The sequence below is a fragment of the Oncorhynchus mykiss genome, chromosome 2 (genome assembly GCF_013265735.2).
Source record: "Oncorhynchus mykiss isolate Arlee chromosome 2, USDA_OmykA_1.1, whole genome shotgun sequence".
NCBI classification, from domain to species: domain Eukaryota; kingdom Metazoa; phylum Chordata; class Actinopteri; order Salmoniformes; family Salmonidae; genus Oncorhynchus; species Oncorhynchus mykiss.
Window position 1 is genome coordinate 18770812 of NC_048566.1, and position 26764 is coordinate 18797575.

Below are 26764 nucleotides of genomic sequence, written 5' to 3' on the forward strand. Positions count from 1 at the left end.
CCAGTAGCGCTGTGAAACATCCAGATGCTCTTTTGCAAACTTCAGATGTGCAGCAATGTTTTTTTTGGACAGTAGTGGCTTCTTTCATGGTGTCCTCCCATGAACACCATTATTGTTTAGTGTTTTACGTATCGTAGACTTGTCAAAAGAGATGTTAGCATGTTCCAGATATTTCTGTAAGTCTTTAGCTGACACTCTAGGATCCTTCGTAACCTCATTGAGCATTCTGCACTGTGCTCTTGCAGTTATCCTTGCAGGACGGCCACTCCTAGGGAGAGTAGCAACAGTGCTGAACTTTCTCCATTTATAGACAATTTGTCTTACCATGGACTGATGAACATCAAGGCTTTTAGAGATACTTTTGTAACCCGTTCCAGATTTATGCAAGTCAACAATTCTGAGATCTCTTTTGTTTGAGGCATGGTACACATCAGGCAATGCTTCTTGTGAATAGCAAACTCACATTTTGTGAGTTGTTTTTTATAGGGCAGGGCAGCTCTAACCAACATCTCCAATCTTGTCTCATTGATTGGACTCCAGCTTAGTTGATTCCTGACTCCAATTAACTTTTGGAAAAGGCATTAGCCTAGGGGTTCACAAACTTTTTCCAACCTACACTGTGAATTATGTATTATATATAGACAAGAAAAATACAATCATTTGTGTGTTATTATTTTAAGTACGCTGTGTTTTGTCTATTATGACTAAGATGAAGATCAGATCAAATGTTATGACCAATTTATGCAGAAATCCAGGTAATTCCAAAGGGTTCACATACTTTTTCTTGCCACTGTATATTTTCAGTTTGTGAGTGTGTGATATGGGGGCTGGAGACATGTTTATTTTGACATTGTAAAGAACAACTTTTCTAATCAATGGCAACACTGCCATGTTACACTGAGCCTCGCTGTAGGAAAACCACATCAGTGTCCGACTTATGGCTGTCGCAGATGCACCTCCCCCAACTTCACTCCTCAACCTTCGTCTACAGTCGGTTGCTTTCGCCTTACCACTCAAACGAGCCCAATATCTGACCCTGCTGTTTCTGTGGTTGGGGACAATGTCTGTATTCTCTCCCCTATGCTGGCTTCTGCCAGCCCTTTTTACCCACAACCTAATACTGTTATCTCTTTCTGGGATTTGCACAGCATGGGTTTATTCATTTGGGAAACATTTCAGGCTGTTCATAGAGGTATAGAACATACATATGTCATACAGGGCTATTATTGTTTTCTCTTATTATCTGTGAGGTTTAACACCACGAATAAGCCCCATGCTTTACTGTTGGCTGAGAGGCTACAAGAGCTAGTATTGTAATCTGGGAGTATGATGTGCTTTGTCGAAAATAAATGAACATAGTCATTATTCTATGAAATCTAATGAAACACATACAAAAAAATACCTTTATGTGTTATGCACACTACATGGAATTAGGGATTCAAACTTACTTACTTCTTTGAAGACATCAGCGTCATCACATTTAAAAATTGTAGGCCTATCCGTCATGGTTGACAGATTCACTCACGCGCATCATCAGTGTTCTGGCTTTGGATTGCTCCTGTCCTCTTCCCCCACCCCGTTTTCATCCTTTCATAATTGCCACCAACATAATTACACAGTTGCTGTGGCAACCGTTGGTGCACCCCTCTCTCTCTCTTTCGCTCTCTCTCGCTCTCTCTTTTAATACCGACATACACCAAAAAGATAGTGAGAGACTGTATCAAGGCAGAAAAATATCAAAGGCCCCCATTTTGATGTATTTTTACACATTATCATCTGATGACCAGCAGCATTATGATGACTGATGGCTGTCATGTTTTTCTTCTAACACCTGTGACACTGTAGAGCAGCAGGGCTGGACTACCTCATTTTGGGCCCCGGGGCCCCTACCTCCAGGGGGTTTTGTCATGAGGCTGTGAGAAAATGTTGCAGTTTTAAAGCTAATTCCATGCAATTATACACATTTTGTCATGGGGCAAAGTTAAAAATGTGCTGTTTATAGTTTATCTCATGCTATTCTTCACATTTGACCATGAGGCTGAGAGAAAAATGTCCACTTTTAAAGCTAATTTCCTGCTATTCTACACATTTTGGCATTATGCTGAGAGTAAACTTTGCAGTTTTTAAGCTGATTTCCTGAAATTCTACACACTTTGCCATTGCTTATGACGTGTTCATATGCTATCTTGGGGGCCCCCTGGAAGTCGGGGGCCCCGTGGCACGTTTGCCGTACATAATGGTCCATAATCCGGCTCTGCATAGCAGTTGCAGTGCATCATTGAGAAGGATAGCTCATGTCTTCTGTATACATTCTTTCTGGTATTGGAACCAATCGTATTGGAAGCATAATCACTTCCTTAAGCCAATTACAGACCATCATGGATGGGTTGGAATTCAGCATCCGAAAGCCCTGGAGAGAACTCTCATCAACACCAGTTCGAGCGACCAATGGGAGCGCACTTGAGCTTTGCGGACCTTAGTGAGACCAGTCGCACAATCCCATAGGCATTTTATGATCGGGGTCGGTCGGAATTTCTGACTGAACTCTTATATCAGCCTGGAATAAATGGAACGTAAATTTGCAGAGGAAAAATGTGTAGTTTAATTCAGGAAAAAAAATCTGGCGACCTTCCTTTTGCCGGTGTGATATACCTATTGTGCTGCACTTGCTTGCTATAGTGAGTTTCGTAGGATAGCTAGATTTGCGTTTTCTGGTACGGATTTTTTTTACCAGACAATTATATGTGCAACACATGGAATTTATGCACATCGTTTAGTTACAAAATGTATTTCACCGGGAAAAGTTAGACAATATTTCCATAAACTTGCCATTGCTATTCTAATAATAGTTTATTCCATCGATAGAGTCAACTAAAAGAGTTTAGCTCAGGCTAGTAAAAATAAATAGTGCAGATATGTCATATTGTCGACGGATATGCTGGTACACAACACTGGGCAGCAGTTTATCGACCACAAAATGAGGAGGGTTTGTCACAATAGTCTTCCTTCAACAGTTTATAAGACAGTCGTTATTGCCTAACCAGAGCGAATTTATCGCAGCAATCCAGTGCGCACGGTCTCCCCGGCTGTTATCCGGCAGAACGCGCAGGTAAGTCATGGCAATATATGAACCTTTTTTGATGCAGGAACATCATTAAACAAATGCTCAGTAATAGTTTAAATTGTCTTCGTGTTTCTCGTTACCTCGGGTTCCAGATATGGCACAAAGTGATTTGCTATCAATATGGATAAATATAGGATACAGCAATAAAGCGTATTGATTTGAAAGCTGCGCCACAGAAATCAATTTATCACACAAACACGCTTGTAAGACGCAGCTGATACACATTGACACAGTTTTTATACATTGATACTTCATATGTGATTAGACTACACACACGCCTCCAGTCAGTGTATACACACTCGGGTTATTATACACCCACGCACGCTTAATGATACATGCAAGTCATACCTCCGTAACCCACATGCAATAATGTATGCGTGCAGTGGCTGAGCTACAAGTTGTTAACCTGTAAAAGATATTGATGTGCCGGAATCCATTCATACACAGACCGGTTACAGCCAGATATGGGTACACAAGCAGCTGCAGGTTCATTGCGCAGTTAAACTCACTATGGGCATTTCAGATTTACGTCTGTTTGCACTAGGCTACTTCTTCTCTGCTGGCCTTTTATCAGAACTAAACCCATTTTTTTGTGCAGTGTGCATATTAGACTCTATTGTTGTTCAATATGGAATATGAAAGGAATGTTGTCCAAATGTGAGCATTTAACATTTTGCTCTTCACAGGGTGTGGAGATATTTCCCTCTCCACACCCGGATTGGATCAAAGCCACCTGAAACCAATGAGTCATGATGGACAAGTTTTGTTAACATCTTCTTCACACTATAGTATCGTAAATCAATAAGCAAGATGCTGTTGCTGTGATACAATGGCATGCAGGATTAGTCCTGTGTGTTTGTTCTGAATAAGTTTAGTGTCATGTCATGATGTCCTTCCTTCAGTGGACATGGAACTCATGGATACATCTTTCTGATCTGCACAGCACTGAGTGTTTTGTCCTTCACTTTTTATTCTCTCACTCCCTCCCTCCTTTCCTCTCATCCTTTAGCATGCAACAATGTATGTGAGGCAGCCTTGCCTCTGCCCCCACTCCTCATGCAACTGCAGTGCTTCTAGTCAGGAAGAGACATAACTATAGAGACATCTATAGAGAGACATCTATAGAGAGGAATCTAACTTACAATGTTACAGTATAAACTCAGTGGCCAGTTTAAGGTACACCCATCTAGTACTGTGTCGGACCTCCTTTGTCTCCAGAACAGCCTGAATTCTTTGGATCATGGAAACGTTGCTCAATTGGTGTCATGGGACCTAACGTGTACCAGGAAATCATTCCCCACACCATTATACCACCGCTACCAGCCTGTCCATGCAGGATGGGGCCATGGACTCTTGCTGCTTACGCCAAATCCTGACTCTGCCATCAGCATGACGCAACAGGAACTGGGATTCGTTGGACCAGCCAAAGTTTTCCCGATCCTCAATTGTCCAGTGCTGTTGATCATGTGCCCACTGGAGCCGCTTCTTCTTCTTCTTGTTTTTTTGCTGATAGGAGTGGAACCCGGTGTGGTCGTCAGCTGCAATAGCCAATCTGTGACAAGGACCAATGAGTTGTGCGTTCCAAGATGCCATTCTGCACACCATTGTTGTACTGTGCCGTCATTTGCCTGTTTGTGGCCTACCTGTTGCACGATTCTTGCCATTCTTCTTCGACCTCTCATCAGCAAGCTGTTTTCGCCCACAGGATTGTCACTTACTGGATGCTTTTTGTTTGTCGCAACATTCTCGGTAAACCCTAGACTGTCGTGGGTGAAAGCCCAGGAGGCCGGCTGTTTCTGAGACACTCGAAACCGCGCGCCTGGCACTGAATATCATACCATGCTTAAGTTGCTAATTTTGCCCATTCTAACGTTCTATCGAACAGTAACTGAATGCCTCAATGCCTGTCTGACTGCTTTATATAGCACGCCACTACCATGTGATTCAATCTGTAGTGGCAAACTATTTTCGTAAACTGCCCACTGATTGTATAGTAGTAACTATACAGATATAACAATAGAGACTAACTTACAGTATTTAGTGGTAACTATAGAGATATAACCATAGAGATATCTAACTTGTGATGTTACAGCATATAGTGGTAACTATAGAGTTATAACTATAGAGACTAACTTTAGGTGTTACAGTTTATAGCAGTAACTATAGATATATAGCTATAGAGATATCTAACTTACAGTATTTAGTGGTAACTATAGAGATATAACCATAGAGATATCTAACTTAAGATGTTACAGTATATAGTGGTAAATATAGAGTTCTAACTATAGAGACATCTAACTTCTGATGTTACAGTATATAGTGGTACCTATAGAGATATAACTATAGAGCTATAACTATAGAGATATAACTATAGAGATATCTAACTTACGATGTTACAGCATATAGTGGGAACTATACAGATATAACTATAAAGAATAACTTACAGTATATAGTGGTAACTATAGAGATATAACTATAGAGCTATAACTATAGAGATATAACTATAGAGATATCTAACTTAAGATGTTACAGTATATAGTGGGGACTATAGAGATATAACTATAGAGATATCTAACTTAAGATGTTACAGTATATAGTAGTAACTGTACAGATATAACGATAGAGACAAACTTACAGTATATAGTAGTAACTATAGAGATACAACTATAGAGACGTCTAACTTCTAATGTTACGGTATATAGTTGTAATTATAGAGATATAACTATAGAGACATCTAACTTATGATGTTGCAGAATATAGTGGTAACTATAGAGATATCTAATTTACTATGTTAAAGCATATAGTGGTAACTATAGAGTTATATCTATAGAGACTAACTTTAGATGTTACAGTTTATAACAGTAACTATAGAGATATAACTATAGAGATATCTAACTTATGATGTTACAGCATATAGTGGTAACTATAGAGTTATAACTATAGAGACTAACTTTAGGTGTTACAGTTTATAGCAGTAACTATAGATATATAGCTATAGAGATATCTAACTTACAGTATATAGTGGTAACTATAGAGATACAACTATAGAGATATCTAACTTACGATGTTACAGTATATAGTGGTAACTATAGAGATATAACTATAGAGATGTCTAACGATGTTAAAGCATATAGTGGTCTCTGTAGACATATCTAACTTCTGATGTAACATCATTATGTGGTAACTATAGAGATAGAACTGTAGAGACTAACTTACAGTATATAGTGTTAACTATAGAGATATAACTATAGAGATATCTAACTTCTGATGTTACAGCATGTAGTGGTAACTATCGACATCTAACTTAGGATGTTAATGCATATAGTGGTAACTATAGAGATATAACTATAAAGATATCTAACATCTGATGTTACAGCATATAGTGGTAACTATAGAGATATAACTTTAGAGATATCTAACTTATGAGGCTGTAGCATGTAAGGGTTATTATACAGATTTAACTATAGAGACATAACTACAGGGACATCTAATTTCTGATGTTACAGTATATAGTGGTAACTATAGAGATATAACTATAGAGACATCTAACTTCTGATGTTACAGTATATAGTGGTAACTATAGAGATACAACTATAGAGACATCTAACTTCTGATGTTACAGTACATGGTGGTAACTATAGAGATATATAACTTACGATTTCACAGTATGTAGTGGTAAGTATAGAGATATAACTATAGAGACTAACTTTCACTATATAGTGTAACTATGGAGATATAACTATAGAGACATCTAACTTCTGATGTTATAGTATATAGTGGTAACTATAGAGATATAACTATAGAGATATCTAACTTCTGATGTTACAGTATATAGTGGTAACTATAGAGATATAACTATAGAGACATTTCACTTCTGATGTTACAGTATAAAGGAGTAACTATAGAGATATAACTATAGAGACTTACTTACAGTATATAGTGGTAACTATGGAGATATAACTATAGAGATATCTAACTTCTGATGTTACAGTATAAAGGAGTAACCATAGAGATATAACTATAGAGACTTACTTACAGTATATAGTGGTAACTATGGAGGTTTAACTATAGAGATATCTAACTTCTGATGTTACAGTATATAGTGGTACCTATAGAGATATAACTATAGAGATATCTAACTTCTGATTTTACAGTATAGAGTGGTCCTATGGAGATATAACTATAGAGACTATCTTACAGTATATAGTGGTGACTATAGAGATATAATTATAGACATATCTAACTTCTGATTTTACAGTATATAGTGGTACCTATAGAGATATAGCTATAGAGACTATCTTCCAGTATATAGTGGTGACTATAGAGATATAACTAAAGAGACTAATTTACGATGTTACAGTCGTGGTAACTGTAGAGATATAGCTATAGCTTACTTACAGTATACAGTGGCAAATATAGAGATTTAACTATAAAGACATCTAAAATCTGATGTTACAGTATATAGTGGTAACTATAGAGATATAACTACAGTGACGTCTAACGATGTTACCACATATGGTGGTAACTATGGAGATATCATACTTCTGATTTTACAGCATGTAGTTGTAACTATAGAGATTTAACTATAGAGATATCTAAGTTCTGATGTTACAGTATATAGTGGTAACTATAGAGATATAACTATAGAGACATTTCACTTCTGATGTTACAGTATAAAGGAGTAACTATAGAGATATAACTATAGAGACTTACTTACAGTATATAGTGGTAACAATGGAGATTTAACTATAGAGATATCTAACTTCTGATGTTAGAGTATAAAGGAGTAACCATAGAGATATAACTATAGAGACTTACTTACAGTATATAGTGGTAACTATGGAGGTTTAACTATAGAGATATCTAACTTCTGATGTTACAGTATATAGTGGTACCTATAGAGATATAACTATAGAGACATCTAACTTACGATGTTACAGTATATAGTGGTACTTATAGAGATATAACTATAGAGACGTCTATAACTTATGAAGCCGTAGCATGTAATGGTTACTATACAGATTTAACTATAGAGACATCTAAATTACGATGCCATAGTACATAGTGGTAACTATAGAGATATAACTATAGAGACATTTAACTTACAATGTTACAGTATATAGTGGTAACTATAGAGATATAACTATAGAGATATCTAACTTCTGATGTTACAGTATATAGTGGTAACTATAGAGATATAACTACAGAGACATCTAACTTACAATGTTACAGTATATAGTGGTAACTATAGAGATATAACTATAGATACATTTAACTTTCGATGTTACAGTCGTGGTAACTGTAGAGATATAGCTATAGCTTACTTACAGTATACAGTGGCCCGTTCCAAGATGGCGTAGCAGTCAGACGTCTTTGTCCTGTCGTGTCCCTTGTATATATCGTTTTACATATTTTTCGTCACATATCCTTTAAAATATTTTGCTAATCCTCAACATCTAAATATTCTCCTGCAACCCGCCTCACCCAATGTGGCGTGGATCTGCTTTTTTTTCCCTAAAGTATTTATATTTACTTCGGATCTGGAATCCCTCAACTGAAGCTATCCAGCTAATTACCAGCTATCAGTCAGCAAACCGTTACCAGCGGTCATCAGCTAACCTTCAGCTCGGAAAGCTCTCGTCAGTTCGAACAACGTGACTCTAACCAGAGCATAACGGACCTGTTATTTTTATCCCCGGATTCCTACCGCAAACTGAACATTTTCATCTGGATCTTCACAACTAGCTAACCGCAATCCCGGATGACTACTCCCGGCTAGCCTTTCCATCCCAGAGCAAGCATAAATTAGCTTGAAGCTAGCCCGGCCAGCTCCTGTGCTACCACCGAAGTATACTCCTGGGCCACCACCGAAGTATACTCCTGGGCTACAATATCCGGACCCCTTCTACAGCCAGTATGGGAGATGGAACCCCGCAGATCCCCTACGACTGGAATACCTACATAATCTGCCTGAGAACTCCCAACAGGCCCCTCAGGCGACGCCCGCTGAAGGCCCATTATGCTAACCAGCTAGGCCTGCTAGCTACCGAGAGCTACTTGGAATCCTACTAATTCCACGACTGGTCTATCAACGTCACCGCACGAAGAGGCAAAAGCAGACTTACCCCCATCGCGACGTCCCCCAAAGGCTAACTTTCTAGCCCCTGCTATCTGCTTGCTTGCTAACCCGGCCGGCTAACTGCCAGCTTGCCAGCCCAGTCTGCTAACTGCTAGCCCTTGCTAACTGCTTGCTTGCTTACCCGGTCTGCTAACTGCTAGCCCCTGCTAACTGCTTGCTAACCCGGCCTGCTAACTGCTAGCTTGCCCCGGTCTACTAACTGCTAGTTTCCGGCCCCGGCCTGCTAACTGCTAGCTTACCTGCCCGGTCTGTAACTGCTAGCCCATGCTAACTGCTTGCTTGCTAACCCGGCCTGCTAACTGCTAGCTTGCCCCGGTCTACTAGCTGCTAGCTTGTTTAGCCCCGGCCTACTAACTGTTAGCTTGTTAGCATCGGCCTGCTAACTGTCTGAATCGCTGTGTCCCCAGCCAGCCCAACCCCTCGCTGGAGCCATATGTTCACTTGGCTACGCATGTCTCTCTCTAATATCAATATGCCTTGTCCATTACTGTCCTGGTTAGTGATTACTGTCTTATTTTACTGTAGAGCCTCTAGCCCTGCTTAATATGCCTTAACCAACCATGTTGTTCCACCTCCTACATATGCGATGACATCACCTGGTTTAAACATCTCTAGAAACTATATCTCTCTCTTCATTACTCAATGCCTAGGTTTATCTCCAATGTACTCACATCCTACCTTACCTTTGTCTGTACACTATGCCTTGAATCTATGCTATCGTGCCCAGAAACCTGCTCCTTTTACTCTCTGTTTTGAACGTGCTAGACGGCCAGTTCGTATAGTCTTTAGCCATACCCTTATCCTACTTCTCCTCTATTCCTCTGGTGATGTGGAGGTTAATCCAGGTCCTGCAGTGCCTAGCTCCACTCCCACCCCACAGGTGCTCTCATTTGTTGACTTCTGTAAACGTAAAAGCCTTGGTTTCATGCATGTTAACATTAGAAGCCTACTCGCTAAGTTTGTTTTACTCACTGCTTTAGCACACTTTGCCAACCCAGATGTCTTAGCCGTGTCTGAATCCTGGCTTAGGAAAACCACCAAAAACCTTGAAATTTCCATTCCTAAATATAACGTTTTCCGCCAAGATAGAACTGCCAAAGGGGGCGGTATTGCAATCTACTGCAGAGATAGCCTGCAGAGTTCTGTATTACTATCTAAGTCTCTACCCAAACAATTTGAGCTTCTACTTCTAAAAATGCACCTTTCCAGAAACAAGTCTCTCACTGTTGCCACTTGCTATAGACCTCCCTCTGCCTCCAGCTGTGCCCTCGATACCATATGTGAATTGATTTCTCCCCATCTATCTTCTGAGCTCGTGCTACTAGGTGACCTAAACTGGGACATGCTTAACACCCCGGCCATCCTACAAACTAAGCTTGATGCCCTCAATCTCACACAAATTATCAATGAACCTACCAGGTTCAACCCCAAATCAGTAAACATGGGCACCCTCATAGATGTCATCCTAACTAACTCGCCCTCCAAATACACCTCTGCTGTTTTCAATCAAGATCTCAGCGATCACTGCCTCATTGCCTGCATCTGTAATGGGTCTGCAACCAAACGACCACCCCTCATCACTGTCAAACGCTCCCTGAAACATTTCTGCGAGCAGGCCTTTCTAATCGACCTGGCCGGGGTATCCTGGAATGGCATTGCTGGCTATTCTTTAAAAGTGCCTTCCTCACCATCTTAAATAAGCATGCCCCTCTCATAAAAAGGTTGAACTAGGAATAGATATAGTCCTTGGTTCACTCCAGACCTGTCTGCCCTTGACCAGCTCAAAAACATCCTGTGGTGTTCTGCATTAGCATCGAATAGCCCCCGTGATATTCAACTTTTCAGAGAAGTTAGGAACAAATATACACAGGCAGTTAGAAAAGCTAAGGCAAGCTTTTTCAAACAGAAATTTGCATCCTGTAGTACTAACTCAAAAAAGTTCTGGGACAATGTAAAGTCCATGGAGAATAAGAGCACCTCATCCCAGCTGCCCACTGCTCTGAGGCTAGGAAACACTGTCACCACCGATAAATCCACTATAATTGAGAATTTCAATAAGCATTTCTCTACGGCTGGCCATGCTTTCCACATCGCTACCCCTACCCCGGTCAACTACCCGGCACCCTCCACAGCAACCCGCCAAAGCCCCCACCATTTTTCCTTTACCAAATCCAGATAGCTGATGTTCTGAAAGAGCTGCAAAATCTGGACCTCTACAAATCAGCCGGGCTAGACAATCTGGACCCTCTCTTTCTAAAAATATCTGCCGAAATTGTTGCAACCCATATTACTAGCCTGTTCAACGTCTCTTTCGTATCATCTGAGATTCCCAAAGATTGGAAAGCTGCTGCGGACATCCCCCTCTTCAAAGGGGGTGACACTCTAGACCCAAACTGCTACAGACCTATATCTATCCTACCCTATCTTTCTAAGGTCTTCGAAAGCCAAGTTACCAAACAGATTACTGACCATTTTGAATCCCATCATACCTTCTCCGCTATGCAATCTGTTTTCAGAGCTGGTCATGGGTGCACCTCAGCCACGCTCAAGGTTCTAAAGGACATCATAACCTCCATCAATAAGAGACATTACTGTGCAGCCGTATTCATCGACCTGGCCAAGGCTTTCGACTCTGTCAATCACAACATTCTTATTGGCAGACTCGACAGCCTTGGTTTCTCAAATGATTGCCTCGCCTGGTTTACCAACTACTTCTCTGATAGAGTTCAGTGTGTCAAATCGGAGGGACTGTTGTCCGGTCCTCTGACAGTCTCTATGGGTGTGCCACAGGGTTCAATTCTCGGGCCGACTCTCTTTTCTGTATACATCTATGATGTTGCTCTTGCTGCTGGTGATTCTCTGATCCACCTCTACGCAGACGACACCATTCTGTATACTTCTGGTCCCACCTTGGACAATGTGTTAACTAACCTCCAGACGAGCTTCTATGCCATACAACTCTCCTTCCGTGGCCTCCAACTGCTCTTAAACGCAAATAAAACTAAATGCTTGCTATTCAATCGATCACTGCCCGCACCTGCCCGCCCGTCCAGCATCACTACTCTGGACGGCTCTGACTTAGAATACGTGGACAACTACAAATACCTGGGTGTCTGGTTAGACTGTAAACTCTCCTTCCAGACTCACATTAAGCATCTACAATCCAAAATTAAATCTAGAATCTGCGTCCTGTATCGCAACAAAGCATCCTTCACTCATGCTGCCAAACATACCCCTAAAACTGACCATCCTACCGATCCTCGACTTCGGTGATGTCATCTATAAAATAGCCTCCAACACTCTACTCAACAAACTGGATGCAGTCTATCACAGTGCCATCCATTTTGTCACCAAAGCCCCATACACTACCCACCATTGCGACCTGTACACTCTCGTTGGTTGGCCCTCGCTTCATACTCGTCGCCAAATCCACTGGCTACAGGTTATCTACAAGTCTCTGCTAGGTATAGCCCCGCCTTATCTCAGCTCACTGGTCACCATAGCAGCACCCACTCGTAGCACGCAGATATATCTCACTGGTCACCCCCAAAGCCAATTCCTCCTTTGGTCGTCTTTCCTTCCAGTTCTCTGCTGCCCATGACTGGAACGAATTGCAAAAATCTCTGAAGCTGGAGACTCACATCTCCCTCACTAGCTTTAAGCACCAGCTGTCAGAGCAGCTTACATGCACCTGTGCACTCACTGCACCTGTACATAGACCATTTGTAAACAGCCCATCTATCTACCTACCTCATCCCCACACTGGTATTTATTTATTTTGCTCCTTTGCACCCCAGTATCTCTACTTGCACATTCATCTTCTGCCAATGTACCATTCCAGTGTTTAATTGCTATATTGTAGTTACTTCGCCACCATGGCCTATTTATTTCCTTAACTTACCTCATTTGCACTCACTGTATATAGACTTTTTGTTTTCTTTTGTTCTACTGTAATATTGACTGTATGTTTTGTTTACTCCATGTGTAACTCTGTGTTGTTGTATGTGTCGAATTGCTACGCTTTATCTTGGCCAGGTCGCAGTTGCAAATGAGAACTAGTTCTCAACTAGCCTACATGGTTAAATAAAGGTGAAATAAAAAATAAAAAATAAAATAAAAAACAGTATATTGTGGTAACTATAGAAATATAACTATAGAGATATCTAACTTCTGATGTTACAGTATATAATGGTAACTATAGAGATATAATCTATAGAGATATCTAACTTCTGATGTTACAGCATATAATGGTAACTATAGAGATATAACTATAGAGATATCTAACTTCTGATGTTACAGTATATAGTGGTAACTATAGAGATATAACAATAGAGATATCTAACTTCTGATGTTACAGTATATAGTGGTAACTATAGAGATATAACTATAGAGATATCTAACTTCTGATGTTACAGTATATAGTGGTAACTATAGAGATATAACTATAGATACATTTAACTTACGGTGTTACAGTATATTGTGGTAACTATAGAGATATAACTATAGATACATTTCACTTCTGATGTTACAGTATATAGTGGTAACTATAGAGATATAACTATAGAGACTAACTTTCAGTATATAGTGGTACCTATAGAGATATAACTATAGCGACATCTAACTTCTGATGTTACAGTATATAGTGGTACCTATAGAGATATAACTATAGAGACTAACTTACAGTATATAGTGGTAACTATGGAGATTTAACTATAGAGATATCTAACTTCTGATGTTACAGTATATAGTGGTACCTATAGAGAGACTAACTTACAGTATATAGTGGTAACTATGGAGATTTAACTATAGAGATATCTAACTTCTGATGTTACAGTATATAGTGGTACCTATAGAGATATAACTATAGAGATATCTAACTTCTGATGTTACAGTATATAGTGGTAACTATAGAGATATAACTATAGAGACTAACTTTCAGTATATAGTGGTACCTATAGAGATATAACTATAGAGACATTTATCTTCTGATGTTACAGTATATAGTGGTAACTATAGAGATATAACTATAGAGACATTTATCTTCTGATGTTACAGTATATAGTGGTAACTATGGAGATTTAACTATAGAGATATCTAACTTCTGATGTTACAGTATATAGTGGTAACTATAGAGATATAACTACAGAGACATCTAACTTCTGATGTTTCAGTATATAGTGGTAACTATAGAGATATAACTATAGAGACATTTATCTTCTGATGTTACAGTATATAGTGGTAACTATGGATATATAACTATAGAGATATCTAACTTCTGATGTTACAGTATATAGTGGTAACTATAGATATAGAACTATACAGATATAACTATAGAGATATCTAACTTCTGATGTTACAGTATATAGTGGTAACTATAGATATAGAACTATACAGATATAACTATAGAGACTATCTTACAGTATATAGTGGGAACTATAGAGATATAACTATAGAGATATAACTATAGAGACTACCTTACAGTATATAGTGGTAACTATAGAGATATAACTATAGAGACTACCTTACAGTATATAGTGGTAACTATAGAGATATAACTATAGAGATATAACTATAGAGACTACCTTACAGTATATAGTGGTAACTATAGAGATATAACTATAGAGACTACCTTACAGTATATAGTGGTAACTATAGATATAGAACTATAGAGATATAACTATAGAGACTACCTTACAGTATATAGTGGTAACTATAGAGATATAACTATAGAGATATAACTATAGAGACTACCTTACAGTATATAGTGGTAACTATAGAGATATAACTATAGAGACTACCTTACAGTATACGGTGGTAACTATAGATATAGAACTATAGAGATATCTCATTTCTTATGTTACAGCATATGTCATTTTTACATTTTTACTTGTAGGTGTGTTAGGATACTGGTGATACATTACAGGAATTATAACTGCACGATGTTTCACTCTAATTTGCGTCTTTAGTCGTGACAAGTCTTTTGGATTCGTTTTTCCTGCTGGAAAATGCAGGTTGGGATGCCTTTTCATGAGAATAGATGTTGTTAGTGGAAGTGACAAGGAATGTGGTGATGGAGATAGAACAATGTATAGATAGAGGATGAAATGGAAGATATTATGGTATCATGGACTACCAGTGATGATGGAGGTAGAAGTTTCAGAATTGGCTAATAGGTGTAGATTGGACTATACCTCATTTTCTCTCTCTCTCTCTCCATCTATCTCTCTCTCTTACACACAGACAGAGCTGCAGTGCTATTCTAAGAGAGTTAGCTGCCTCAACCCACGCACCAAATCTGAGAAAGAGAGAGGAAGGGAGAACGAGGGAGATGGGAGAAAGGAGAGAGCGAGAGGAATGAAAGGAGAGAGGGATAGACTACAGAAAGGTTCAGAATGCCTGTAGAGTATACTGCAGTCACACACACACACACACACAAACACACACACACACACACACACACACACACACACTATCTCTCTGACTGACGTACATGCTGCCACTTCAACAACAGCATTAACAGTGTTCATTGTGCAGATATCAGATCTTGCAAATGCAAGTGAAAGGACATCCAAATCACTCTCTTCCATCATATTTCATGCTAGTTGTGTCACCCTATCTTGTTATGTTGTTTGGGTTGTGCATTTGTGGGTCTGTCTAACTGTGATGTGCTGTGCTGTGCGGTGTTATATTGGTAAGTGCTGGGAGAAATGTACTTGATTCTGTGCCACCCACACACCGCCCTCCCACTCACGACCGTCTCTGCGTCTATACCTCTGGCTCTTCCCGCTCCCCACCAACTCTCTCTGCTCATTTAAATCCCGACCCTACATTTATCACCCTGCTCTCTCTCTCTCTCTGTTTCACTCTTTCTTTCACTCCCTCTCTCATCTGCTTTTCAGGAGCTGATGCTCCTGCAAAAGGCAGACACACTAACACACAGACACACCTAGCATACCTACATGCACTCACACCGTGAAGGAGTAGCTTTGTATGCATGGATTTATTGTGTATTTATTTATATAGTATCCTAAACTGTCAATGAATTATCACATCCTTCCAGTTAATTGATCTTTATTCATCAGCTCAACCCTTACCTGTTGGTTTGAACGTTAGAATGAGTGACATGCCCCTTTAATTGTGTGAGCTGACTGCGTTCAAGCTTTGTTAATTAGCTGATTGCACTTGCACACACCTGTGGCCTGCTGCCTGAAGCACTTCAGTTTGTTTAAATGGAGGATGGTGTTCTGTGTGTGAGTGGGACTGCTGGGATGTCTGCAAGTTTTTAATAAAACTACACTATTTATTACAATATCACTATCTCTGTCTCATCAATGTGAGGGCCAGCTATCTCACACACGCATAACAGCACACAAATTCAGGTGCATATGACTGGCTGCCCTGCACACACACACACACACACACACACACACACACACACACACACAACAGCTCACAAATTCAGGGGGGGGGGCTTGAAGTCCATTCTCCTAATCAATTCTTTTTGTGTTCCATACAGGATCCACAAATCTGTGAAGACATTCCAGGCCTGATCCCCTTTTTCCAAATCTGAAGACGATACAGGAAATCAAGCAGAACTTTCAGGGAATAGAAGAGTTCTTTATAAAAACTTGGAACAACAGTGAGAACTGCTGGTTGTATTCTCCATTGTTTTTATTCACATGTATTGAAACAAGTAGAGCCATCAGTGATTTCAGCAGCCCCCCTGCCTCCCCTATCCATGCCTACATGCTCAGCAACAGATAAGAACTGTTTTGATAATTGTATGTAATTATAATTTGTGTGGGAGACGGAGCTGTCTCTGTCTATTATCACCTGTAACCTCAGACACAATAACTCCACGCATTTACATATTTCTCTCCAAAAATGCTTTTCTTTCAGTTTTAGGACCAAATCAGGAATAATCAGAGTTATTGAAGGAATGGCACATGTGAACTACAATGTGCTATTCAGTCCTCAACCATCATAATGAGACACAACTGAATTCAATCTGTAGAGTTACGTCTAAACCTCAAGCTCTTTTCCTTGTATATTCTATACTAGACCATACATACTAAGTTTGTACATCTAAAAACAGAGGTACCCATCCAGCCACTAGCTGTCTATTTGATATAATACGATTTGTCGTACCGTTTTATACTTTCTCCTCATTTGTGGTATTCACTGTCCTCTGTCCTTAATGTAGGGCGCTGGCTCTGTAGCCTTCAGCCCAATCAGAGGAACAGCAAGTGCCTATGCATTTTAGATAAGACCATAAAACATTTAAGTAAATAAGTGGCCAATGCATTATGTAGTTAGTGACCTGTGATGTTTATATGCCTGGAAGCGCAATGTCCTGCTTTACAGTCACACAGTATGTTTACACTACGCCACAGCCAATCAGTGCCCTGACCCGTCAAGAACCACAACCTCTCCAACTGCCATTCAAATGGTCCTCAACATCTAAAAGCACAGGAACACAAATGATTTAGATTTATTTAGCATGAGATTTATTTAGTACACATCTTTTATTTAGCATAATATTGAAACATTTACACATTTATATGTAGAGATTTTTCTACTTTTTCAGAGAATATTAGTTTACAGGTTGAGTCTAAGTGCAAACTTGGAATGTATCCAGCGCCAAAACGACATGATTGAATCATTAACGGTTTACATTTTAGGATTAATGTTTACAGAGGACTGTTGCCCTTAAAACACAGGCCTACGTGTCATTTTCTGACATATTATTTTACAAGTGCCATAACCGAAAGGAAATGTATAAAATTGCCATAACTCATTGAGGAAGCTTACTTCTTGTCTTCAGCTAAACAAAGCTCAACGTGTTCAGGAATACGTCATGGTGAAGGTAAAAACCCTCTGTTTGACCTTTCATCCAAGGAGATTCCATCTATTTTTGTATTTTTGCATGTGAATGTTATAACCTCAAACTAACTTCACATGATTCATAGCTAGGTTTTGTATAGTAGATAGATTCTAGAACTAGGAGAAGAAATAGACGATCTGGGTTTGATCAAGATCATCATTTTCAATTTACCCTTGTTTACTCTGTGAGGCTTACACAGATCTGATTTTACTGTAATGGTGTGCAGAATATTATCACAGAAGATGTTGAAGATAAGAGTAACAGAATGAAAGCCATGTAAATACCTCTGTCACCAATGGTTGACACTAACAACTGGTTGACACTCATGACTTCCATCTCTTAAAGCATATCTAGAATTAATTCACGAAGTTCATCAGACATATTCATTATTAAATTGAGATATTTTGAAACTATGAGTACCAAACAACTCATACCTGATACCTAAATGTTTCAAATAGTGTTTTAGTGGTTTAATTCTGAAAAAAGGACAGCATTGTAACAGCGTTGAGTCGACAACAGAAAATAGAGCTCTTAGTCATGTAAAGATGACGCCCACCACCAATCTCCACGTCTTCGCCGTCTCCCTCCTCTCTCTCCTTGCTGCCCCACTTACCACAGCTGAGGACAGCTCCCCCTCTCCCTCTCCCCTACGTATCGACCCCCGGACTCGCCAGGGGGGCTCCACCGACCCCCCTCAGTCCGCCCCCAGCCCCCCTCTCCTCCTCCTGACCATCCATGCCAACCTCCGCCCCGCTGCCCTCCGGGGCAGGCCCAAAGCTCCAGAGAAACTTCCAGAATCCCCTGGGGTTCTGGAGACCCCTCCCCGACCCCTGGCCCAGATCATGTTCCCCAAGAACGTGACGTCTGCGGCAGCGGGAGCCCTGGCTCCGCCGTTGGGCACGGCCCAGGTGGCTCCTCCTCCCCGCACACTGGTGGACGTGGACGTGTGCCATGGTTACTATGATGTCATGGGCCAGTTGGACAGCACCTTCAATTGTTCCAAGGACAGCTTCATCTACTGCTGTGGCAGCTGCCACTACCGCTTCTGCTGCCCCGACCCCACCCGTCGTTTGGAGCAGAGCAGCTGTACCAACTACGACTCCCCGGATTGGGCCAAGACCCCGCCACCAAACGCCATACTCCTGGATGATGATGAGCCGGAACTGGACCCTCTGCAGCCTCTGAGCCACAACACAGGCTTTGTGATTGGAGGTGTCATTGTGTTTATGGTAGCGGTTGCCGTGGGGATTAAGATAATGTTCAACAAGGTGTCGCAGCAGGCCAACAACGGAGAGATCAACATGCCAAGGTGAGGGGAGGGGTCAATCAGTCACAGACCAGACAGATGAACAGACAGAGAGTAAGACAGACAGACAGTCACACAGACAGATAGACAGATGGACAGTCAGACAGACAAACACAGATTCTTTAATCATTTCATAATGTTGTTATAACATGTTTATAGCATGTTTCATTCATAAGATCAGACAAGATATGATATCGTTAATGCCGGGGGGGGGGGGGGGGGGGGGGGGGACGACTGTTATTACTCCAGGCAATAAAACACATTTTACACCACCTAATGACTTATACTTTTACATTTTTGACATTCTCTTTTTGGTTTCTCCTCTCAGAGCGCTGGTGGACATGTTGCGTCACCAGTCCAGTCCAGTGCAGCAGGATGAGAGGAACAACAGCGTGGCTCTGTGCGGTTCAGGGGAGGGACAGGGTACGCTGGGCAGACCTCCCAAAAACCTCTACGCTCCTGGCCTGCCCAGCAAGGACAACAGACGTGAGTGGCCAGGGGAGCATTCAGTTGGAACAAACATGAAACATGTTTTTTAAATGAAAAGGGGAAATGAGGACAAGCTCTAATAGTACACTTCTGTTTCAAAGTCGTTTCTCCTGTTTTGTGCTGTTGTTGGGCTTTAGGCTTATTTCAAACTGTCTTGTAAGAAAGGGGAAGGAGTAAAATGGATTAGATTAGATGAGGTTATTAGTCACATGCACAGTGTTGCCGATGTAATCGCAGGGCTCAGTGAAATACTTATGATCCGAGCTCCAACAGCGCAGGTCAAAAAAAGACAAGTGAATGAGACAATAATACAAATAATATTACAACTGTAGCAATGATAATGTCTATTGGGGGAAGGGGCAGGGTAAGTGTTATTGGGAGGGGGTAGAATATCCATAGGGGGAAAAGCAAGGGGGAGGGAGTAGGTAGCTCCCTAGTGGCTATTCAGCAGCCTGATGGTTGGTGGTAGAACCTATTGGCCAGTCTGACAGTTTTTGCCATGATACTCCTATACTGCCAGTGTCTGAGCGATGGAAGCAGGGAGAACAGGCCATGATGGCTTGGGTGCCATGAGGTCCCTGATGATCTTCTTGGCCTTCCTGCGACGCCTGGTGTTGTAGGTGTCCTGGAGGGCAGGCAGTGAGCACCTAATGGCTCGTTTGGCTGAGCGTACCACCCTCTGTAGAGCCTTGCAGTCAGCGGCGGTGGAGTTGCCGTACCAGGATGCAATGCAGACCGACAGTAGTCTCTCAATGGTGCTCCTGTAAAACACTGTGAGGGCCCTCGGAGACAGGACAAATGTATTCAGCCTCCTGAGGTAGAAGAGTCGCTGCTGTGCCTTCTTTACTACGGTGTCCCTGTGGTTTGACCATTTAATCTCATCGGAGATGTGTATGTCGAGGAACTTGGAAGTTTTCGAAGAGGGACAGTTATGTGTATTTGAAACACAGTGCAATTACCTGGTCGATTCCCACAGGCCCAATAAATGATAAGTGAGTGAGCGTGTAAAGGGGAATTGGCCCAGGTAATGTAAAAGAGGATGGATGCCTTGATCTTAATATGGTTAATAAACCATGAAGCTAGAAATCACCTGATAACATCCACAATTGAGCACATCATACAGTGTATCCCTCTGCTGTCTCACTCACGTACACACACATCATGTATACACATTATGTATACACTGTTGCTCCACAGCTGATGACTGTTTGTTTGTTTTGCAGTGGGGAATATTCAACACAATTTTATCCATTCAGGAACCAGTCCCAATCACACTGCTACCATCGGTAAGTCAACTGGTGGTGTAAATGGTTGGTTCCAGCGACATACTGTAATGTATGGATCTGGTGCCCTTCCATGTTTTACAGTTTTTCACAATAATGTCTTAGATGTCAATGATACCAACCTGGTTAGATAAAGGTTGTCCAAAAAACAACAATTAAGAAACAAACACACCATAACATAGCTGTCTTTTGACCCCTCAGAACACGCCCGTATGAACAACACCCAGCTGGCGGCAGGAGGCACTCTTCTGTCCAGCAAACACAACAATACTAAAGAGCAGCCCTCCTTCCACCACTCCCTCCACAACCTGGCACAGCTCCCCCCATCCTACGAGAACGCCACCAAGCCAGAGCTCAACAGATACTCCTCGCTCAAACGCCTGGGTGAGTAGTGTACCACGTAGCAACATAGAGATAGACCCCGTTACACAGAAAACAATAGCTCTGTGACTTATGTGTTTCACTATTCCTCTTCTGATTCCAGAGAAGAGTGGTCTTGATGAATATTCATCGGGCTACTGCACCACCAAGAGGCGTCCCCACACGGCCCAGCCCGCTCTCCAGTCCTCCAGTCACCACATCCCCTGTGGCGGAGACTACAACACCATGGGTGGGAGGGGCACCCTCCCTCGCCACGCCCCCCGCCCCTGGATTCAACCCACCGGCCTACCTCCCGTCTCCCCCACGGTCAACCCCTACCCCCTGGACCCAACCGAGCAGCACTACAACCTCAACTACGACACCCTGTCTAAGCCTGCCAGGAAGGTCATGTCGCAGGACCAGCTGCTCAACATGGGGGACGTCCCCGGGAACACTGGGACCCTCTCCAGGATGTCCAAGAACCAGCAGCACCAGTACTACAAAGCCATGGCTGCTGCTACTAAGAACTCCAACACCCAGACCCTGACAAGGAAGCCCCAGGATCGACCCCAGGAGCGGCCTCAGTCCAACACCCAGACCCTGACAAGGAAGCCCCAGGATCGACCCCAGGAGCGGCCTCAGTCCAACACCCAGACCCTGACAAGGAAGCCCCAGGATCGACCCCAGGAGAGGCCTCAGTCCAACACGCAGACCCTGACACGGAAGCCCAAGGATCGACCCCAGGAGAGGCCTCAGTCCAACAACCAGACCCTGACGAGGAAGCCCAAGGATTGGCCCCAGGAGCGTCCCCAGGATCGCCTACTCATGTCCCCAGATCACCTGGAGGAGAGCATGGGTAGGGGTGTCGGAGGGATGGGAGTGGGTGTGCAGGATCCATACGCCCATGGAGGCGGGGGAGGCATGGTCCCCACTCTCCCCCGGGGTGGTCTCACCCCTCAGCAGAAAGCCCAGTCCCAGCAGAATGTATGTGCCACGCCCTCCCTGGACCGCCACCACATGATCAAGATGAACTCTCACCCCACCTCGGGGAGGGAGCAGGAGAGAAGCCAGGGCATGACAGGGCATATGAGTGGAGGCATGGGGGGCTGGGGTGGTAGCGAGATGCCCGGGGCGGGGGTTGTCATGGGAACAGGGACGCTAGGGGGCCACAGCGCCAAGAGGATGGCTTTCGCTGCCAAGAGGCAGAACACTATCGAGCAGTTACACTTTATACCAGGAGGGGGCGACGGAGGAGCGGGAGGAGGAAGTAGAGGAGGAGGAAGTGGAGGAGGAGGGGGAGGCAGTCAGGGCATCAGGACAGGCAGTAAGAATGAGGTGACAGTGTGAGGGGCACCAGGTAGAAATTGCCATCAACTGCAGATCTAGGATCAGATTATCTCACCCCTAAACCCACCCTTAACCATTAGGGGGATGAACAAATATCTGACTCTGTATCAGTGGTTAGGGCAAATTCTACCTACTGTGTGTGTGGTCTTCATGAAGAGAGTAGACATTTGAGAATAGGAAGGGTAGAGAAGGAAATATGGTGAATCAATCTGTACATATAGGGAGATGAAGGACTTGCTTAGAGGTCAAAATGGTAGAGGAACGGAATTATCCTGCCATTTTTATATATGTGATACATCAGCCATATTTCATATCTAATGTGCCATATTACCATACACTGAATCCATGAATAACTGAAAAAAAACGTGGGAGAAATTAGATAGCTAGGACTTAGTTAAGGAACTGGTTTGTTCATGCATAACCTTGTGTTTTATATCAAATGTTTAACAGAATAAAGAAACTTTTGAGCCATATTAGAAAGGAGGGACCAAGATAATACATCTAAGTATGAGAGAGAGAGAAGAGTGGTGTACGGCCAGACTGTGTACTTCAGTGTTACATAGAAAAACAGGTTACACTTGTATCAAAGGATGCTATTTTCCTCATGAAGCATTGAACTGATGATCTTCATGACCTATGATGTGGAATGTCGGATTATGTAGGGTTTTGAATCCGGGGAGTGGTGTACGAGTGAGCCCGCCTCATTGTGACGCAGGAAAACAGAGCTGTCGATTGTTGCTTCTTGTGTGAATGAGTGAGTGACATTGGGAAAATTGCTTCCATACATTCTCTAGTTGCCCCCAGTAACTGATCTGAGGTCAGTTTTGCATCCCACCACCGCCTAATAGTTATGCTCAGCATTTGGGGAGGTTGAGTTGATCCTAAATCTGTGCCTAAGTGCAACTTCTACCTGGAGCTCCCCTGTGACCCACCTGTCTTCATAAGGACAACCAAATCTGATTGAGCCATGAGTCACTATGTTTGACGAGGAACTTCTGAGTTGATCAGCCTACCAATAGGAGGATTAGCTACTGCAACTACAGGGTATTTTCTTTCATAGAGCACAACAAGTACAGTATGATGCAGGTGTTGCACTTCATAATACGACTGACCTTCAAAGCCATGCATTGGGATACAAATAAAATACCAGAGAAAGCACGTCTGACAATCACCATTTTATTAATCTAAACCAGTGGAGAACTGACACAAGCCAACATTTCTACAGGACAATACAAATGATTGACTTCAGAGCAAGCCAAAGTGTATGTGTCTAGGGAATTGACTGTAACAAGGCAGTGGACTATAATGCATACTGTAGGACGACTCCAATGATGAAGCAGTCAGATATGAGGGTGAGACTCAGAAGAGACTTGGTTGGCTAGGATGCCCTTTATCAGAAGAGGACCTTGCTCGTTCGTAGTAACACACTCCAACCGTTCTCCATTAGGTAGAAATGTCATAATATCAATAATAATGCTTAATATTAAGGGCTATCCTATCCTACATGTGTGGCTTTGGACCATATAATACAGCATATTAATGCTTTCACTTAATTTGTGGTGTTGATATTGTCACTGACGTGTGAGTACTAATGTCCTGTAGATGCCTGGAGTCAAACTTGTAAAAAAAAACATGAGCAGTTTTTTCCCAGCCCAGCTCAAAGAGGGAAACACTAAGACAGAAACGTTTTTGCACAATCCCCTGATATTTGCACCAGATAAAGACAGACATATTTTGTATCACATCTTAGTGGTTTACATTCAGCAAAAAAGGACACTCAGTCACTGGTGATGCGCGGGGCTGTGTTTGATAAACTTAAGGGACTTCAGAAAATGAACAGACTTGTATTCGACTAAGAGGGAAGTATAACTGTATATATATATCATCTACAGTATACAAAGTGTCTCATATTGCTTACAAATGGACAGAAGAAAAAAATCTGACATAATTCAGGAGATAAAATGACTGACATGTTGATACAGATTTTCTTTTGACAATCTTCCTATACACAATGGTAACTTACCCAGTGAGCAAAATGGTATCTTTTAGACGTCCATGGACGTCGGCGTCAGACGGTGTTCACTGGGTAGTCCGTGTCGGTTATTGTCATGATTACAACAAGTGTTATTATTAATGATTATTATAATTGTTGTTATAATTAATGGTTATCTTATAGTAATGATGTTGGTGTTATTTTTCTTAGTGAGATTTGAAGTGTTTACATGTTTTTAGATACCTATCTTTCTCATGACATTTTGTTTGTTTTTGTTACATCTGAACACAAAATGGGGATTCAAACTAACACTGTCTAATCTTGATGCATGTCAACTCCATGGCTTGGTAATGCATTGACAACATGCCTGAATACAGGGCTTTATTACAGTATGTTTTGAGACAAAGGCCCAATTACAAACCTCTCCCTAGTCCCTTTCCCTAGATGGAGCCTTCTATCTAGACTATTTGAAAATATTGCATAGGTATTAGCAAAAGTTGTGTTGGTTCCACGTGTTGGGGGTGGATTGATTACACTCACCGTTCACAAGGTCATACAATATTGATAGGGACTAGGGAGGGGAAAGTTCTGGGTTTGGGACCAAATTGAAACACTTGCTAACACCACAGCCTAACCCAATAAAACCCAAAGGGTTAACACATGATGTCACAATGTATGTGTTTACATTAATGTCTTAAACACAGGTAGGTAAAAAAGGGTATAACAGTAACTACCTGAATGTTCAGTAACAGTGTATTTTTTCAGGGAATTAGGACAGCTAACCTAGTTTTAGATTTGTATTCAAGTCACAGAAAGTCTGTAGCAATGTCTGTACTATCGCCACAAGCCATAACCATTGAAACAGTCATTACATACACTTCTGCCATTATTTCATACATGGTAAACCTTTTTTTGTGTAAGTATATTGTATTTTGTATAGCTAGTACAATCAGAATATTCTAATGGGTTGTGGCTCTCTTATATAACATATTAATTTGAGGCTTCAACAAATTATATGTGAGTATTTAGTGGAATGTACAGTGACCACCCAAATGCTTAACATTTAACATATTTCTATATAGCCTATTATGTGGCAACAGGGATATTTTTGATGAGTAATGACACATAACACATGTAATAAATAGATGGTGAATAAAATAAGACACAAAGAGATGAATGAATAGGTGTGTTTCGATACCATCATTAATTCATTTAAACATATATAGAACGAGGAAGGATAAATCTAAATCTAGATTTGTATGAGATTATATAGATTTGTATGGGATGATATTTACAAGTGAACTTCATGAATGTTTTCATGACTATTATTAATTTTAATATACAAAGGCCTACTTTTAATTTCTCCAATGCATTTTGATCCCCTTGGATGCAGCAGTGATCAAACACTACATTTGTAAAATAAAGTTGGTGGAAAAGGTTGTCAGACTTGTTTCTTTCATCAGGGTCTTACTCAAGTACTGATGAAATTGTATGATATTAGTAGTGATAAACTAGCCATCCTACTCAACTATTCTCATATGAAGTGACTTTACTGACAGGTAAGATTGAATAAATGTTAGACATTCTGTGGGAAGTTGTTCCTAAATCTACAGTAGACTACAACTACATCACTAGCTAATATGGCAACCACCCCCCTGGAGAGCGACTGTCCTGCAAGCTTTAATTTCAACAAAATTATAACGGTTCCCCAGGACCTTAATTAACTGAATCAGGTATGTTACCACGGGTTTGGAGCAAAAGCATGCACCAATAGCCTTCAGGGGTTACCCCTGATCCAGGTATACATTACCATTTCAATGAAACCCAACATTTGCATGA

The 26764-nt window shown here is 41.4% G+C and overlaps 1 protein-coding gene across 2 annotated transcripts; it reads left to right on the forward strand.

Annotated features, from left to right (window-relative positions):
* Nucleotides 1-2480: 2480 nt before the first annotated feature.
* Nucleotides 2481-26365, forward strand: LOC118938256 (protein shisa-7-like). 2 transcript variants are annotated; one of them, XM_036940709.1, is made up of 7 exons: nucleotides 2481-3109; nucleotides 16780-19456; nucleotides 19782-19939; nucleotides 21166-21228; nucleotides 21427-21609; nucleotides 21710-22136; nucleotides 22194-26365. In XM_036940709.1, exons 2-7 carry the CDS (start codon nucleotides 18693-18695, stop codon nucleotides 22930-22932), a joined length of 2334 nt encoding a protein of 777 aa, XP_036796604.1. In that variant the 5' UTR covers nucleotides 2481-3109; nucleotides 16780-18692; the 3' UTR covers nucleotides 22933-26365. The 2 variants fall into 2 exon arrangements, with proteins under 2 accessions (XP_036796604.1, XP_036796600.1); XM_036940705.1 differs by having other exon boundaries at nucleotides 2483-3109; nucleotides 21710-26365.
* Nucleotides 26366-26764: the final 399 nt, after the last annotated feature.

Excerpts from the sequence above, each read along its gene's own strand:
- LOC118938256 (XM_036940705.1), top strand. The coding sequence starts at position 18,693 with ATGACGCCCACCACCAATCTCCACGTCTTCGCCGTCTCCCTCCTCTCT. Across the intron at positions 19,457-19,781 it reads GGAGAGATCAACATGCCAAG|AGCGCTGGTGGACATGTTGC; the intron begins GTGAGGGGAGGG and ends TTCTCCTCTCAG. Across the intron at positions 21,229-21,426 it reads CAATCACACTGCTACCATCG|AACACGCCCGTATGAACAAC; the intron begins GTAAGTCAACTG and ends TTGACCCCTCAG.